The sequence below is a fragment of the Oenanthe melanoleuca genome, chromosome 4 (genome assembly GCF_029582105.1).
Source record: "Oenanthe melanoleuca isolate GR-GAL-2019-014 chromosome 4, OMel1.0, whole genome shotgun sequence".
NCBI lineage: Eukaryota > Metazoa > Chordata > Aves > Passeriformes > Muscicapidae > Oenanthe > Oenanthe melanoleuca.
In genome coordinates, this window is record NC_079337.1 from 55,303,732 (window position 1) to 55,322,567 (window position 18,836).

The window sequence follows — 18,836 nt, forward strand, 5'->3', positions numbered from 1 at the left end:
AGGTTACTAGCTCATAGGGACCCCTGGTTTCCCATGTTTCTGGATCCCTAATCAAAACAGGTGGATGCTGAGACAATTTAAACTGTTTACTGCTGTTAAAATGACGGACCACAGGAGGTGTCATGGTTTCAAACGAACAATTCAAGAAATTGATTGTGAACAGAGCTTTACAGAGCTTTTGCTGGGGAGACATCCACACAGTTGAACTGTTTTGCCTAGCTAGAACCTGTTTTAGTGTCTGGTGTGTGCGTTCAACCACTGCTTGGCCTGTAGGGGAGTGGGGGATGCCTGTCTTATGTCCCAGTCCCCACTGCTGGACAAATTCCAGGAACTCCTTGGATGTGTATGCTGGTCCATTATCTGTTTTTATTTCCTTAGGGATCCCCAACACTGAGAAGGCTTGCACTAGGTGTTGTTTTACATGTACAGCCTTTTCCCCTGCATGTGCGGATGCATAAACTGCACCAGAATATGTGTCTATACTCACATGAACATATTTGAGGCGTCCAAAACTAGGAATGTGTGTGATGTCTGTCTGCCACACCTCACAGCTGCCTAGGCCCCGGGGGTTAACCCCCATACCCAGCGATGGCATGGCCTGGAGCTGGCAGCTGGGACAGGTGGCTACAATAGCCTTGGCCTGACTCCGTGTTAGCTGGAACTGACGGACCAAACCTGCTGCATTCTGGTGGTACTGCTGGTGGCTCAGCTTTGCCTGTTGGAAAATGTCAGGAAGGCGTGCCTTTTCAGCTGGAGCTGCAAAAGTGTCTGCCATCCGGTTCCCTTCTGAGATTTCACCTGGTAGTTCTGTGTGTGACCTCACATGCATTACATAGAAAGGATATTCTCTGTGAGAAATCAAATAGATTAGTTTTGACAGCAGCCTAAAGAGCTGCTCATTATTGATGTCTTTGAGCACTGCCTGCTCCGCCCTGGATACTACCCCAGCAACATAAGCTGAATCTGTTACCAGGTTGAAAGGCTCTGAAAACTGCTCAAAGGCTCTCACAGCTGCAGCCAGTTCTGCAATCTGGGGTGACCCCTCCACAAACTTAACATCAGCTTCCCAATGCTGAGTCTGAGGATTTCTCCAAGTCATCACCGACTTATGGGAGGCCCCCGATGCATCTGTGAACACTGTGAGTGCCTGAAGCGGTCTCCTGCTCCTCTTTTCACGAGGGATGAGGTGGAATTCCTCATTGAACAACTTATGAGCTGGGCTGTGAACAGATATCTGTCCAGTGTAGCTATCCAGAGATATCTGGAGGCTGGCATTGCTCTGTAACAAATGCTCAAACATTTCTTTTGTTAGCCTTTCAGGAGAGTTTTTTCCCTCCATAGAAAGTTTAATTGGCAGGTGAATACATGTGAAGTCAGACCCAGACAGTTCACGCAGCCTCATTCTTGCTTTTTGAATCAACTGAGCCATAAGCTCCTGTGGTTGTGTGATAGTTTTGGATCTTTGGTGGGAGAGGAAGACCCATTCTATGATTAAGAGTGAGTCCTTCTGCCCCTCAATCCACTGAAATATTAACCCATGTAAGTTTGGCAGTTTTCCCAAAACAATGAATTTGAAAGGTAGTTCAGGCTGGTAGCGGTGAGCCTGCCTTTCAGACAGGGCTTGCTGTACCTTTTCAATTGCAGCTTTTGCCTCAGGTGTCAGCTCCCTGGGAGACAGTAGCTCCCTCTCCCCTTTCAATAAATTAAAAAGGGGTTGTAAGTCCTCATTAGTGAGGCCTAACCAAGGTCTTACCCAGTTCAATGACCCACACAGAGAGTGAAGGTCTGCAAGAGTTTTAGGGTTACAATTGATTTGTAATTTCTGTGGAACAATGGTCCTGGCTGTAATCTGTAGGCCCAAATATCTCCAAGGTGGCATCCTTTGAACCTTGTCTTCCTGTAATTGAAATCCAGCAGAGGTTAAAACTTTAACTACTAGGTCAAGCGTGTGTTGGAGAATGGAATTGTCAGGAGCACACACCAGCACATCATCCATGTAGTGTAGGATTATAGCTTCCCTGCTTTGTGCACGCACAGGAGACAACAATGAAGCTACATACCACTGACAGATAGCAGGACTACACTTCATGCCCTGTGGAAGCACTTTCCAGTGGTATCTCTTCATTGGAGCCTCTCTGTTCAATGATGGTACTGAGAATGCAAACCTGGGAGCATCTTCAGGGTGTAATGGGATTTGGAAAAAGCAATCTTTGATGTCTAAAACTGCCAATTGCCAGTCTCTAGGTAACATGCTAGGACTAGGCATTCCAAGTTGAGGAGACCCCATGTCCTGAATTACTTTATTTATTTCCCTAAGGTCATGCAACAATCTCCATTTGTCTTTCCCTGGTTTTTTCACTACAAAGATTGGAGAATTCCAGGGACTAAGTGTTTCTTCTATATGATTTTTTGCCAATTGTTCCTCTACAAGTTTTTCAAGTGCCAGTAACTTTTCCTTTTTCAGCAGCCACTGTGTTGTCCAAATAGGTGTGTCACTTAGCCATGTTAGCTTTTGGACTTGGCAATCTACAGTGGCTGCTTCCAAAAAATCTTGAGGGGTTTTTGGAATTATCATTTTAACTCCCCACTGTGACATGGAGTCCCTCCCCCACAAGGGACATTTGTAATCAATAACAAACGGACGAACACTAGCTAATTCGCCGTCCGGTCCTTCAATTTGTACCATGCGTTTTGATATTTTTGCCAATTTAACTCCTCCTATACCCTGGAGCTGCCTAGCCACAGGTTGCAATTCCCAATGTGAAGGCCAAAGTTTTTCAGGAATAATGGTCACATCTGATCCCGTGTCCAGAACACCCTGCACGTGTAGGTGATCTGATCCATGTGTCATGTTGCATGCTAGAGAAGGTTTTTCCTCCTTTACTGTTTCTGCCCAGTAAACCTCTGGTGACTTATCATCTGCTGTGATGTCTGCTGGAATAGGAAGGGCTTGGGCTAGTACTTGCCCCTCACACAAATAGAAAGGTGCTTGAGAGCAACGGGCTAATATTATAACACTGGATATTTTCCCCTTCATGATCATAGGTGCTATTTCAATTTCTAAAGGTGTGTGTGCAGTGTCTCCCACAACAAAATACTCACTCTCCATGTGGCAAACCGTCATGTCAATTAAGGGGCTTGAGATGTCCACTGTAATGATGGTCCACTCAGCAGATCTGAAATGAAAACCTTTGGTAGTCTGGAGCCTGACACGGCCACAGGACTGCCTGACCTGGTTAAGAGAACATTTAACATTTCTATCATCTGTTATCCCCACATTGTCCCTTCCACCCTCCCCCTTTGTTTTTAAGAGAGAGGCTTTTGTTACAGTATAGCCTGCAGAATTTATATCCTGGCGCTTTATGGTGTTTATGGCAGGCCAGCGCCTCAGTTCTAGTTTTTTTGTTCACTGATTTTCTTCTGTTTCCTGTTCTGAGGACAGTCCCTAGCAAAGTGTCCTTCCTGCTGACACTGGAAACAGGTGATCTTCTTTAGCTGCTGTGATGACATGTGCTGCTTTTTCATCTGTGGTGGTTGAGGTGCTGGAGGCTTAGGAGGTGCTGGACTCGGGTTCCTCTCAGGATCACTGAACAGTTCTGCTTTGCGTGTGCATGCTTCTATCATCTGTGCTAGGCTGGGCTCCGGGTAGAGTGGTAAGCTTGAGATGACTCTGCGACATGCTTGATTGGCATTCTTCTCTGCTAATTCCTTAATTAGTTCTGCATGCATGGCTGGGTTTTGCACCTGGCGTTCCACCTGTGTCTTTAATCGATCTATAAAACTTAAAAAACTCTCAGAAGAATGCTGTTTAATATGAACATAACTAGTAGTTACTTCAGGTGTTGGCAAACTGATAAAGGCCTTTTCAGCTGCATCACTAACCTTATTCAAAATAAATTTAGATAATAACCGAATTTGTTTTTCAGGGCAGTGAATTTCACCCTCCCCACATAAATGGTCCAATGTAATTTCATTATCACCAGAATCTTTAGAATGCTCAGGGTTTTTGTGAAGCTCTGTTAAAAGACTGCTTAAAGAACGTTTCCAAATATTAAGCCATAATTCATATTCAGCTGGAGTTAGCAAACACATAAAAAGGTCTTTTATATCCTGGGGAACTAATTCATTAGACAAAAGAGTTGTTCTTAGCATCCCTTTAAATATTTCACTTTGCCTCCCAAATTCCCTTTGCACCTTACAAATTTCCTTTTTGTCTTGGTATGAGAATGGCTCGTAGCTTCTTCTACCATTCCTTCTACCCACATAACTAACGGGAGCTGCATCAAAGAACTGAGGAGGGTTAGTCAGCAAGTTAGGGGTTAAATGGTTCTGTGTCTCTGCCTGCGCTCCTGAAACACGTGCTGCCCCTCCCCCCGTCTCAGCCCTCACGGAGTTACTATTGTTTTCTGTCCCCGTGTTAGAAAGATGGTTACAAGGCGATATAGGAACAGCAGCTTGGAAATATGGGTTTACATAGCTGGGAAGATATGGAGCAGAAATGGGAGTTGGATGCAGGAATGGGTTATTGGAAGAAAAAGGCATATGGTTTGAAGTTAGTACAGGTTTTCCCCCTTGCACTGAAGAAAGGTGATTTTCTAAATTAGAATTTTCAGACGGCAACATTGTATAATTGGGAGGATTGTTAGAATTAGTAGTTTCTTGAGGTATTTCTGATTTCTCTTTTAAGTCAGGGACAGAAGATTCCGAATTAGGCAAAGAGGATTTTAATTCAGGGACAGAGGATTCCGAATCTAATTGCGTTAAGTGTTGGTGAATATTTAGAAATATAGGCAAAAATAAAGCAGCCTTGGTATCGCCTTTCTGTATTTTAGAAGTCAATAAATTTCCAACATTGTCCCAAAATAAAACTGAAGTGACATCTTGCTTTTCAAATTCTATAACTTCTCGAGACAACAAACTAACAAATTTCTTAATCTGTTTTTTAGAAATTACAAAATCCTGCGCATCTAACATTTCTTTAAGCTGAGAAATAATGCTCTTTTGTTGTGCAGAAAATTTCCCCCCCATTCCGATGTTATAAACACAAATGCACGATTCCTTTACTGTTGCAGAAAGTTACAAATTAGCAGTCCGTTGCAAACCCAGGTGATTGGGGGTACTGGGCTTTTTGTTACCACACGCGGCTGTCGCTATGGCAGCACCAGGCGGTCCCGGGGAAATCCTCCTAAGGGAATTCCCCGCGCCCCTGCTCACGCCAATAGCACAGCACACGTCGGTGGAGCGGCCGAACACGTAAAAGCCGGCGGGATTGCGCAACACCGCCCACGTGTTCGCCACTCCACGCGGGACTGCCGCCGCTGCCCCCGCGGGATACAAACCTCCCCCCGCGAATTTGGGGCTACTCCGTCTAAAAACTCCCCCCTCCCCAGTACCTCGGGGCTAGTTAGGGGTTCCCGCCTCCCCGAAGGGATCTTTTACCTTCCTCAGACGGAGTGCGGTCTCGCCGTAACTCTGCAAAAGCTCCAATCCAGAACCGGCTCCTCCGAGTTCGCGGAGAAGTTATCCGATTCACCCTCCTATGTTCGGGGCTGGCAAAAACAGCTCCGACCCACAGAGGTAGTTGAACAGCTCAACGGGCCTTTCTTAGCCAAATGGGGTCTAAAACTGAGAGCCCCACGTTTGGGCGCCAACTGATGCGGTTAAACTGTGTCTATTTCCTAATTACTTAAGATCAGACAAAGTATCGCATCATGGATGGAGAAGGATACCAAAAGAGGCTCTTTCAGTCTTAGTTTATTCCTGGGCGATGGTATGGCCGGAAAGAGGCCGAGTTTCTCTGGGGTACAGGTAATCAGGAGAGGGGAATGGGAGTGGCCTTGGCTAGCTGCCAATGGGATGAGGACACAGAGGGGACAGGGGCCGGAATACCGACCCCGGTGGGTACAAGGACACAGGGCAAGGTCACAGGACCGGAAAGGAAGACAGGAACTGGGGTTTGCAGGAAAGAGGTTACAGGACACCTTGGTATAATTTCTTATACCTCAAATACTGAATTACAACAATGGTGTGTTGGCAGAGAGAAGCTCTACTGTTAGTTCTAGAAAAACACAAATTTGGATTCCAAAATAAGGTTAATTACAAAAGGGGTCAAACTTTGGGAAGCATAATGCACCAAACTTGGGAGTGTCATGTTTTAGTGTGAGATGAGGAATATACATCACCTTGGAAGAGCTGACAAAATCATTTGTATTTTGAAGAAAAATGGCTTTGTGGTTTCCCACTGAATTGTTATCCTATGTAGAAATCTGTTCATTTTTGAGATCTGTTATGTGTCTGCAGGGGTGATCCCCCTTTGAAAGAGGGTGTAGAAGTGCCAGGTTTAGAACTCTGTTGCTCATTAGAGGTGTGGCTGGTGTCAGAGGAGCAGTAGGTCTGTGGTGGGTGATGTGCTGGGGCACTTATCAGTGCCGCGCGCTCTTAACGCGTCTCTTGTGTCCGCAGGGCTCTGGCTCTGGGAGGAGGACTGCCACACTTGGAACACCTGAACCTCTCGGGCTGTCTCACTGTCACTGGTGCAGGCCTGCAGGAGTTAGTGTCTGCATGCCCCTCTCTCAAAGATGAACACTTTTACTACTGTGACAACATTAACGGTAATGTCTTTCTAGGAAGATGTGATGCTTTTCAGGGGAGTGATGCTCGGTGTAGGGACGTCTTAAAAGAAGAACCACCAAAACCTCACCCTTTTTTCATGTCTGTGTAGCACTGAGTTTCACAGATTATTTACAAAATTATGACAGTTAAATCAGTTTTACCTCATTTTTGTTTTTTTTCTGTTGTAACACTAGTACAGTTCTGTATTATGTAGGAAAGCATCTTTAATGCCTGTATTTCTTAACTTAGTTTAGCATAACTAATATGGATAGAAAGTAAGTCTCCATATAGCTACTATTACACACTTGCCTTGTCCATCTCTCCACTGTAAGCCATGCAGTTGTATGTTTTCTGTGTGGTCATAACCTCAGGCAGAGACTTCATTAGGTTGGTACCAAAGCAGGGATTTTTAGGAAACCAATGACATGGGTTTTGCCATGCAAACATCCCATATTGCACTAATTTTGGTATAGGGTATTTTTGATTCTACCATCACATGTCCTTACAGAAAATGTAATTCAGGTTTTTTTCTGGTTTTGCCTGAGTTCGTAACTTAGGGATGGATCTAAGCTGGAGAAGGATCTGTGTAAGTGCATAAAATCTGTTTATGGTGCAAGTCTTTTTAGTGTTTACTGCACTGGAATTCAGTCTATTGAGTCCAGTAAGCGTTCCTAGCATTAAAGATGGAGAACCATGGTGTGATTGGTATTCCATGTGTGAATTTAAAACAGGTAAGTGCAACAGAAGGCAAGGGAAAAAGAACATGATAACCAAGTTCACAGGCCTGTACAAGCTAATTGTGTGTAAACCAAAATTGCATTACCTGCTAGTTCATGGTGTCCAGCTCAATTTGCATCTGTATTGAGATGCAGCCCCAGCCTGGGTACCAGATGCCAGAGCTGTGGTACTGCAGGTAAATCTGTGCTGATATTTGGGTATTCAATCCATTGAAATCGATACAAGATGATGCACTTGAGTTGAAATGTAGTATTAGAAGTGAAAGTATTAAATCTTACTTTGTTTCCATAGTTTTTGCATTTTATGCACTTCTTCGACACTGTTTTGATTTTTCTCTTGAGACACTTGCCTTTTGTTACTTCCTTGCATTTCATCTAGACTACAGCATTTAAAAATCTATTCTCTGTTGTCTTTCATTTCCACCTGAAAATTTTAAGGTTCTTTTTTAGAAATCCTTCACTGACTCTCTTTTCTGCAGTATGTTGAGTTTAAAGATGTCTTCGAACACCAGTTAGAAGCCTTTTCCTTTTACATCTGATTGCTTGCTACTTTTCCTATGTATACTTCTGTCAATAATACCAGACATAATTTATCCTCAGACATTTCTGTTTTTCATCTTGTCTCTATAAAATGCACCATAATGTCTTTGTATTGGTTTACAATGCTCAAATCTGTGTGGGAGTCCAGCACTTTAAAGCTTGGCTGTTTCACAGTATCCTCAAGAAATTATTTAAACAGAATATTTTTTTAATTATTCTGTAAAGTTGTCTGATCCTCTTCCTGTTTATTTCCTTCTTTTTACTGCCTGGTGGAATCTGTGAGCCTATAAGCTCTGCTTGGGTCTCTAAAGCATCTTGCATGCCTTTGGATCAACAGTTACTGCTATAGAGAGAAATGAACAGGACAGTGAGGCTGTAATGGTCTGGCTTCTTACATCTGTTGAGAAATAATGTCATCTCAGAAGTTTATGGCTTTATGGAAAGTAGTCTTTATAAATGAATCCCCTGCAGTTTTGTCTGGGTTTTGTTCCTTGTATTTTCAATCAAACTTCATTGTGATAGGGCTGTTCAGTGTGAAACTGATGCCTTATTCCATTCTGTGGGCAGCAGTACTCCTACAGCAGCTGTTTCTGTATCATTTGGCATTTCTAGAGTAACTGGGGAAAGCAGTAGCTATTTCATTTAAATCTGTCCATATCTGAAGCTTTGTTTATTTGCACATTTACAGATGGTATTAAACTGCTGCACAAAGTTTACTGATCTGTATGCATGTACAGAATAATTTCATAATTTTCTTTGCCCACCAGCTTATCAGTGATTGTTTTCGGGGAAGGAGGTGTGTTCTGGGATCAGAGATTGCAAAACCTGTCAGTCTTGCAGCAAAAAAATGGAGCCAACAACATGGAATTTAGCCATCTATGAATAATAAAGATACAACTTTGTCATCTGCTGATGAATAAGGGCTTTATTTTTACCTGCTGTTTATTTTCAGAATTTTTTTTCCTATAAACACTAAGCCTAATGGGACCTCTTACACACAACCCAACTTCATTGGATTTTCTTTGTGGAGGGCTTAATGCACATATTTGGTAGGCACGTTGGTTGCAGTTTCTGTGTTTTCATCAGGTGCTTTTCTACATTTTTAGGAGAGCAAGACTAGAAGGGTAGAGCAGCTATGGTGAGGTAGTTGGGTTTGAGTCTGATGCTGTTGCACACCAGTGACATGGTGCAGTTTTAATGGCCAGAAACCATGAATTTGCACACGCTTCCAGATCTATTTTGTGTTTGTTTACTGTTAGTTTCACTTCAGTTTTTGGTTTGCATACTAATGTTTAGGATCTCTTACGTTTTTCACAATGCTGAAGACTTTGAGTTAGATGACCCTCAGCTGCAGCTGAAAAAAAATCTGTCGATGTAAATCCCTTCTAATGGCTGATTTCAATTGTCTAAAACAAATTTGGTTTGTGGATCACACTGAACTCAGTAAGATAAGTTTAATGTTTAAGTTATATCTTGCCACTAAGTTCTTATTTTCCTAAGGCTGTTTTGTCCAGCTGTGTCCATTCTTCGGACTCATTTCTCCATTTCAACGCCTGGAGTGCTTTCAGCTTTGGCATTAGAAAAATGGGGCTCCCTAATTTCTGCAGCAGTAGCTCTTTGCAGCATTTAAGTATGATTCAGTTTCTAGAGGGTTTTTTTTTAATTGCGTAGGTTCTGTAATTAAAGAAATAGGGCATTAATGAAATAAAGTTTGATTCTAATGATTCAGTCGTCCGACATTCAAAATGTCACTGGTCATAGTTGATCTGCCTTTAAGCAGTCAAGCCTTTGCAAATTCTTTTAAGGTGTATGGACTACTGTGTGCAGACTTGTGGGAACACAGTGTTCTGAGAGTTAGGTCTCAGTCTAAATTCTAGAGTCTAGATTACCAAGTTACTCACAAATCTCTGAAAGAATATTATATGGTGGTGGCAGCCAGTTGCCCTGGCAGGAGTTTACCAAGGTCTTGGTCCATGTTCTCATCTATTCTTGGTGGAATGCCAAACTTCATTCTAAGGAATTCTGACTAATTTTTGTTCTACTAGTACGTATAAAAAAATGTAATCAAAAAGCTCTGCTCCTCTCTTATATTACCAAATGTGTGTATATGTTCACCACAAGTAAACAGACCTCACCTCTATTCTGAGTCCCCTAAGCATGTGAGTAATGACATGTGCATGTAAAGGGCATTACAGTAATCCAGTTTAGAACTAATGTAGACTCTGGCAGGTTAGATGAGAATCTGATTAATTTTGCTTTCCCAGGTGAACCCAAAACACATTTAATTTAGCACTTCACTGCTAGCACGTACTAAGCCTTCACAGTCAGAGGGACCCTTGTGAAATATGCTTCTCCTTATGACCCACTGCATGTGGTGTTCCTTCCATCACATGTTGTTTTAAAAAACTACATTTTGGGCTCCTTGCTAAGTCCAGCAGTGATGGTATCTGGCTCATCCCTGTGAAGGTGTTTTATTATGTGAGTCAGAACTTGACACTGCAAACAGCCAGTACCTGCCCATCAAAACTGTCCAAGTTCATTCAAAATCATCAGCTGGTCCTCAAAGCGTGCAGCATGTGAAATTGCTGTATGTAGGAGCAGTGTCCTCCTAGATACACAGGGATTGCTAACTGGGCTGTGCTGAAAGCAATAATGGGCAAATGAAGATGGAAGATACTGAACAGGTTTCCCAAAAAGGTGGTGCAAGACTCATCCCTGGACACATTTGGGGTCAGGCTGAAAGGGGTTTCTGAGCAACCTTAGTTGAAGATGTGCCTCATTATTGCAAGGGGGTTGGAACTAGATGACTTTTAAAGATCCCTTCCAACCCAGACTATTCTGTGATTCTGTGGAAGTGATTAATCTCCACTGTTAGATTGAAATTAGCATCATACCAGACAATATAAAAGGAATGTATGCAGTTACCACATCGCTTAACCTCATCAGTGAGGTGAGAGGAATTCGAGACCTCATATAGAGTCCAGGGGAAACAGAGGACTGTGCTCTTTTGGCAAGATTAAAGAGGCCATTTGAATTAAACAGAGAGAACTCTAAAACAAAGTCTGGTCCAAATGAGGTCAGTAGCAAAGATTGGGAAAGTCAGAGGTTATAAAGCCAAAGAGATGTAGCCAAAGGTCAGTGGTAGTAAACAAAGCCCAGGAAACAAACCCAGTGTATCTGGCTATGAAAAATAAAGGCATTTGAATTTTGTTGTCTGTATCAAATGTAAAAAAGATCAAACTAAGAAGCACTAGGGATTTTATAAAAAAGATAAATGCCTTGTGATGGAGGAGATCAACTGACATGTCAAACCATAAATAACTCAAACCCAGCCAGCCTTCCTGTTAAAACAACCATTAATGATACTTACTTAACCTTGTTATAATAAGAGCATAAAATACCTTCCAAATGGTGGGAATTGCCCTTATGTGCTAAGAAAGAGTAGGGAGGGCAGATTTCAGATGCAGTTGAACCCAGAGTGCTTCATTTTATCAGAATTCTTTATTACAGGCTATAAAGGAAAGTTAGTAATGGTATAAGGATTAGACATGGGGCCAGAAATGCAGTGTGGGAAGAAAGGTGAAATTTCACTGTGATATACTTAATGTCAGTTTAAGTCAGTGCCTGATAAATTGGGAAATGAACATACAAGCTTTTCAGATGGGCCAATTTACTTAGATATATCCAAGATTTTCAGATCTTAAGTTGCTGTAAGAGTAGTTTAAATTTAAAAACTGAAAGCTAACTAAAGGATAGGAGGAAAGGAAAGGGCTTAATGGTCATTGTTCAGGAGAGGAACTTGGGAGGTGAAAACTTTCTCCCTGTTCCCCTCCCAAGAGTTCTGTGCTGAGATCAGTCTTAACCAGCATTCCCTTGTGTTCTGGTGTAAGAAACGCACACAGTAATTTCTGTGTTTTTGAGTGGTGCCCTGTGGTTTTCAAGTAATGATACTGATGCTCATGATTTCCAGAAGGACATCTAAGAAACTTCACTGTAGCTGTATGTGTGGTTGAAGGTCTGGGTGGCTGGGAATAAGAACTGTGATTGCATGAAACTGAATTCAGAGCTGGCAGTTGCAGTGTGGAGATAATGATTTCAGAGAGCTGTTGGTGCTAATTCTGAGATCTTTCCTATTTGCAGCAGCAGCCAAAAAAGCCACCAATGTTACCATCGTCAGGGTGGTGAGAACAAGATAGAGGGTGCTGTGCTTGGTCCTGGAAGCCTTGGGGCACTCACATGTGGAGCACTGCATGCGGGTTTGGTCTCCCCATCCTGAGGAGAGTATACACTGGAGTTACAGAAGATACAGAAGATACTTCTGAAAAGTTAGGGAGTTGAACACTCAAAAGGCTGGATGTTTCAATCTGGGAGTGAGATGGCTGAAAAGGGGACATGACTGTTTACAGAACTGGGAAAGCAGTAGATGAGGTGAATGTGCAGTGGTAATTCTGCAGATTTTGTAGTGTTAGAACTCAGGGACACTGGGTAAAGCTGGTAGGCAATTTAAAGCAGATGCACAGTGTAGTGAGCTCCTGGAACTTGATCCTGTGGGGAATTGTGGAAGGACGTTTAAAAAGAGGTTAAAAACCTGCATGCACAGCTGAGCCATAAACAAATACTGAAGGAAATGGACTTCAGTGTCCCTGATGCAGCAATTAGGGTTGCTGGAAAAACACAAAAAGTGTGTGTGATAGGCTTATATCATGTCCCTAGACAACACTTGCTTTTGCCAGTGGTGAAGGTAGTGTTAGAGGGAGCATTGGTCAGAACTAGAAGTTTCTATGTTCCAGTTAGGAGCATGAGGAATAACAAAATGAGCAAGAAAAGGATGAAAACAATATTGAATTATACTGAGAATTCCCTTCCTTGGGATATTTTAGTTCTGTACGTTTTGTCAACAAGCATTTTGCTAGAAATGTGTCAGCTACAGCTTGGAAAATGCTGCTGCACAGAACATGCTCTGCTAAACCAGCTGTTCAAGAACACTGAGTCTCCTTTCTAAAGGACTTACGAAGAAGCTTTCAAACTCTAGCGTGTAAGTGATGTGGAGGATCAAAACTTAGTTCAGGTGAATAAGATTTGAAAAGGAAAATTAATTAATTGACCGATAAAAAGTTCACTATACTGTAGTCTTTCACTGTAGTTTCAGGGTTTTTTTTTATTCAGTCTCATGTGTCTTAACTTATTTACAGTATAGAGCATTGCTTATTGGTGTGTGGCATGAAGTGGGAAGCTGGTTTTAAGACCCCAGATTCTTGGAAATTAACTGAATTATGACTTCATTGTTGAAGGAGGTAAAAAAAAGCCAGATATGGCATGGTGCCCTAGTTCATTAAATGACGTTGTTAGAATTTCTAAATACATTAAAAACACCTGAAATATTTGTTGATTTGTTTCTCATACAAATAGGGAAAATTTACATTGTCCCTGTTAGGTCTTCACCAGCTTGTTTGAGTTTGCTCTGCAACCCACTTCCAGTTTTTGTTGGGTGCCAGAGTTCAGCCAGCCTGACTGTAAATAAGTCTCAAAGCAGGCACATGGCTGCAGGAAATAAAATCCTGTTTGAATAAATACGATAATTTCTGATCTCATGGTCACTTTAACATTTTAAATTAAAGGGGTAAGTGAAGGTAAGTGGTGGTGGGTAGAGTTACAGTGTTGGTTTGTACTGTCTGTGCTTGCGACTCGTTCTTTCTTTCTGAATGGCTCATTTTCAGCCTCATGGCTTCTGATGACTGCAGCCATGCTAAGGTGATTTCCAGTCAAGGGTATGTGAGAGTCTGGCCATCCATGAAGTGTTCATGGAAGAAAAAAACCATTCCAGGCTAAAAACCTGTTTCCATTACCGTAGACACGGTTTTGGAAGTTATGGTTTCTTTGGTAATGCCATGGTGTCATCATCTGAATTTGAAAAATGGGAATTAAAAATACATTGTCAAAACCACTTAGTTCTGAAGCTGTGGCAGCTTGTGTAAAGTTGCTGATGGTATTTGTGTAATTTCGGATGCGTTATCTTCATGGGACCAAGCTATGGAGCAAAAATCTCTTGAAAAATACCTGTTCCAAGTGAGGTTTTTACAGATTTCACAGTGCTGAATGAATGATAGTGCATTGTAAAACAATCAGGTGTTTTCTGAATCACCAATTTATGAGAATTATGAATCTAAATAAGTAGCCTTTCCTTCTTTTCACATTCCTGTTGTTTTTGTGCAGGTCCTCATGCTGACACCGCCAGTGGATGCCAGAATTTGCAGTGTGGTTTTCGGGCCTGCTGCCGCTCTGGCGAATGAGCGCTGACTCCTGGTCTTTCGGTCTACTTCATTTAGCTGAGCAGGCTTCCTCTCATGCACTTTACTTACAGTTCGCATCTTGTGTTAACAATCCTTGGAGTGAGACTTGTTCTACTAGCCTGACCCTGCCCACAACTCCAGAATCTTAATTATGAGTGTACTGTACAGTGTTGTAACAATCTCACAACCTCATTTGGCTTGAAGGGTGTTGGGTTTTATTTTACATAATTTGGGGAAGATGGGAAAATCTTCAGATTTTTTTTTAATGCCACTTTATTCCAATTTTGGCACTTAAATATACTTTACTGAATTATTTTGTGTTAGGTGACTTTCTTTTTTAAATTTTGAATCCGTAAGTACAGTATAAACCTTCGCAGAGAATTTGAATTTTATTTGTTTGCATTTGGGTAACAATTATACATCTTTAGGAGCCTGGTTTCTTCCCCTTTCCTCTCATCCTGAAGTCGTTCTTTATATTGCAAAGTTAGGGAAATTGCCACCTTCCTTTTGCATTTGGTTTTGTATTTGGGCTTGAAAGACATACTCAAATAAAACATTCCCACCAATAAAAAAATGTGTGCAGCAGTTGAATATCTATGCGTTTGAAGTATAAAGTGCTGTGCCGGAGCCTGCAGAGGTTGGGCAGCTGGGTGGGTGCCCTCACCCTTGCAGAGCTGGGAATTGTGCAGTATGTATGGGGGTTTGGGTGTGGTTTTATGGTTCCCTTGACTGTGCTAAGTTGCATTTTTGAAACAGCTTCCAAGGAACTCAGTTTTCATTAATCTGAACTCTGTGAAAGACAGCAATACATTTCCCCCTTGCTTTGATAGTTAAAAAGATTCCTCTCTGGACGGCAGAGACTGGCAGGGAGCAGAAAATCTGTTGTGATGAGTGAAACGTGCTAGGAAGAGATGAGTAGTGCATGAGCATGTGTGTGTGTGGCTGTGGGGGAGAGCCCACTGTGTGAGGGAGGGATGAATGCTGTAGCCCGTGGCAAGTTGTAAACTTCAATGGCCACCTGCTCATGGTTTGGTTTTTTTTCCTGTTGTTTTCTACAGCAGAGGAGGGGCAGGTGTCTGCTTTTGTAGAAGGCAGACAGGTTTTCTTTCTGCTGCCTAATTTTTAGGAAATGGTGCCTTGGGTTTTAGCTTTTATATTTTTCAGATTCTCTGCTGCTTAGTGTGTAAATCTGAAACTTCATGTTAGGTGTTAGTACTTCTCTTCACAGGGTGGTTAGACAAAACAATCCCTAGCTAGAGAATCAGGGACAACTGGTACACAAAAAGCAAACAATGGCCAAGGGAAAGGGGCAAGCCAGGGGGCTGAGACTTCATAATCTGGGGCTGTGGTTGGACAACTGACCCCACTATGTAGATGAATCAAAACTTTTAAGTGTAAAACTTGTGACTGGGATCCATCTTAGATTTGACTTGGGTGTAGCCCAGGCTGGGCTCTTGCACTGCCCAAGGTGTATCTGTTCAATAAATACCTATTTTATTCCTTTTGCTCTGTCTAGTCTCTGTTCCAGGTCAGCCTTTACAGGCATCACCTCAAGCTAGTAATTTTTACCTGTTTTCCTAATGGGATAAATTATTTTGAGCAGTATTTATTTTAGAACAGCAGTCATGGTGACATAGTAGCTTTCAAGAATCTTGGTGTCTGGGAAGTTGCTGTGCAGGCAGAGCTGGAGGTTACAGTAAACTGCAAGATTTGCCACCATCATGGTCACGCTAAACTGAAGAGTAAGGTAAGAAAAACATGAGTGTGGACACAGCTGAGGACTGAATACACAGCTGAATGAGCTGCAGATACACCATGGATGAACCTGGGAGATGTCATCAGTGTTCAGCAAAGCATCATGTGATGGCAGTGTACTTTCTAGTGGGGCCTGTAGAAGGGAGGGAACCTTCCAGGAGTGCTGAGAGCTGGCAGACACTGTAGTGAGGCCACTCATCATCATCTTTGAAAGGTCATGGAGAAATGGGATGTGGCTGAGGACTGCTGGAAAGCAAATGTCACCCTGTTCTTCCAAGGAGGACCCAAGGAACGACTGCCCAGTCAGCATCACCTCTATCCCTGGAAAGGTAATGGAGTATCTCCCTCTGGAGGCCATCCCTATTCCCATGCATGACAGGAAGGTGATCAGGAACAGCCAGCATGGATTCACTGTTTGACCAACCCCACTTCCCTCTGATGAAACAACTACCTGGCCTGCTGAGGGGAGAACGGTGGCCTGTCAACCCTGACTTCAGCAAGGCTTGCAACACTGTCTCCCACAACATCCTCACAGGCAAACTCAGGAATTGTGGACTGATGAAAGGACAGTGAGGTGAATTGGGACCTGGCTGAACAGCAGATCCCAGAGGTTTGTAACCAGTGACACAGGGTCTAGTTGGAGGCTGCCACTGGTGGTGTCCTCCAAGGTTCAATACTGGTTTTAGGATTGCTTAACTTCTTCATCAGTGACTGGGATGAAGGTCCAGACACCTCCTCAGCAAGTTCACTGACAACACAAAGCTGGGAGGAGCTTTGGGCTGATCCCCCTGAGTGCTGTGCAGCCTTTCAGAAGGACCTGGGCAGGCTGGAGAGATGGGCAGAAAGGAACCATCTGGAATTCAACAAAGGCAAGTTCAGCAGGACCCCGAACTATTGTTTTTTTACTTGAAGAGTTTGGTTAGCAAGATAACAGCAAGATGTGAATTTATATCAGTACTGACAGCACTATTTACATACTAGTAAGTGAATTTAGTTTTTAGTCAACTAGTCTTTTGATAATCTTTTTCTTGCAATATTGCTAACTTGCAGACAAGGATTTCATACTCCTAAATAATTTAATCAAATTCTTGTATAAAAATGAATGAACTCCTTAAGGTTTGATATAAATATTTATTAAATCCTTTAACTTCTTAAGAAAATGTCTTACACCTTTAAATAGTGCTGGCATTATACAGACATAAAATTTAGCATAGGATATGAAGCAGCCTCTTAAAAATTGAAGTATGGCCTTCACTGATGGCTCTTAGGTATATGAAATTTATTCATAGCTAAAAATTCAGGAACTGAAGTACATGAATTTTTTTTATTTATAAGTGTCCTTTGAAGAGGAAAAACATCTGTAGATAAACTGACTAGCTACAGCAATGCCAATGAAATATTTAACTCTATCACTTATATATGTGAGCATGTGTAATGCTTCAAAAGTGTGAGGTCCCATAGGGAGCTATAAAAGACTATATAAAAATCTAAAATCTAAATCTAAAAAATCTAATAGAGTAGAAAAATCATCTATTAGTACTGGAAATTTATGCTGTCAGTCTCTTCCTTAGCTGTAATTAGTGGTTTTAGGGCAAATAAACCTACTAAAAATTATGTTCTCTGATTTTTAAAATCCTTGGAAGAGTTCAGCAATGAGAGAAATCATATATTTACACCTATATAAGCAAATTTCTTGCAGTATTCTGACTGGTGTATACTACCTATTTCGCACAAGTGAAGCCACATAAATCCATACAGAGAGAACATTTTGGGGATAAGCATGAATATACACAGCCAGAGCAAATTCAACATTGGAAACATCAATGGTGTGAACTCTTGTGCTGTGTACAGCTTCTATCAAAGGTCTGACTTCAGAATATGGCATATGAATGGGAAATCCAGAGACCTGGAAGAAAGAAAGAGAAGAAAATATATAAGAAAAGATGAAGGCACCTGAATAAATACATAGCTTTTAAAAATTTACATGCTGAGTAAAACAAATTCTTATTGCCAGCCTAAGGTGATGCAATAGAAGAGCTGCCAGTACTGTCATAGGTGTTCCATGTGGAAAGCAGAAGGCCCTTCCAACAGCCTGGAGGAAGAATGCACAGGCACACCAGTGGCAGCAGTGAACACATCAGACAATTTTCTTCTGTCTTTAGAGAGTGAAGCAAAGACTAGAGAACTGAAAAAAAGGGCTCCTGCACCTGTAAGTAGACTGTGTGTAGCACTACTCAGCAGCAGCAGCAGCAGCAGGTTCCTGAGAGCTGCTGCACCACTCAGCCCCACAGCAGCTGGTGCTAGGAGACTGTACTTGTGTTTATGGACTTGGCAGTAGTGGCTGTTGTGCAGCAACAAAACAACAATGCACTCAATTAACTTTATGTTCTTGTGTTCAGCAGAAACTTTTATCTTCAACAAATGAAATAAACCAGGTGATCAGTCCCTCACTTTATAAATATTATAATGGTTTGTCTTTGGTATAAAATCTTGTGTGAATTTTGGTAGCAGAAGAAATAACTAGCCTAGGACACTTCTGTACCATAGAGTGGTGATACTAAAACCTAGAGATTTAACTTCTTGCTTCTATGCAGGAGCCATTTATGTTCAGAAACATACCCTGTAATCTCCCAGCTGCTTCTGCAGCTCTGCCTGATGGTCATCTTCCATATCTTTGCCTTGATTTTGTTCCAGCAATGGCAAAAAGTTACGGAGGGTGGAGGTGCAGTATCTGTTCCAACGTGTTGGGCGCGTTGGTCTCCATTCCATAATCTTATCTTTTAGTATTTTTTCAATCCTGCAATAAGACAGACTGATTATTACAATTCTAGTATTGGACATCTGAACTGATCTCCCTTGGCAGTCAGTACAGATTCCGAGAACCACACATAACCTCAGTTAA

At 42.0% G+C, this 18,836-nt stretch overlaps 2 protein-coding genes across 2 annotated transcripts in view; one reads left to right on the forward strand and one right to left on the reverse strand.

The window, feature by feature from the left end:
• FBXL5 (F-box and leucine rich repeat protein 5) overlaps positions 1-14,770 on the forward strand; it is a 40,934-nt gene extending 26,164 nt beyond the window's left edge. The window contains exons 10-11 of the mRNA XM_056490911.1: positions 6,463-6,611; positions 14,103-14,770. Coding sequence (XP_056346886.1) covers positions 6,463-6,611; positions 14,103-14,179 — 226 coding nt within the window. The 3' untranslated portion in view covers positions 14,180-14,770. The remainder of the gene's footprint in view (positions 1-6,462; positions 6,612-14,102) is intronic.
• Positions 14,771-17,037: 2,267 nt separating this feature from the next.
• The window catches only part of LOC130252567 (complement C1q tumor necrosis factor-related protein 7), a 114,406-nt gene continuing 112,607 nt past the window's right edge, over positions 17,038-18,836 (reverse strand). The window contains exons 33-34 of the mRNA XM_056490231.1: positions 18,554-18,731; positions 17,038-17,840 (exon numbers count right to left, since the gene is read on the reverse strand). Coding sequence (XP_056346206.1) covers positions 17,652-17,840; positions 18,554-18,731 — 367 coding nt within the window. The 3' untranslated portion in view covers positions 17,038-17,651. The remainder of the gene's footprint in view (positions 17,841-18,553; positions 18,732-18,836) is intronic.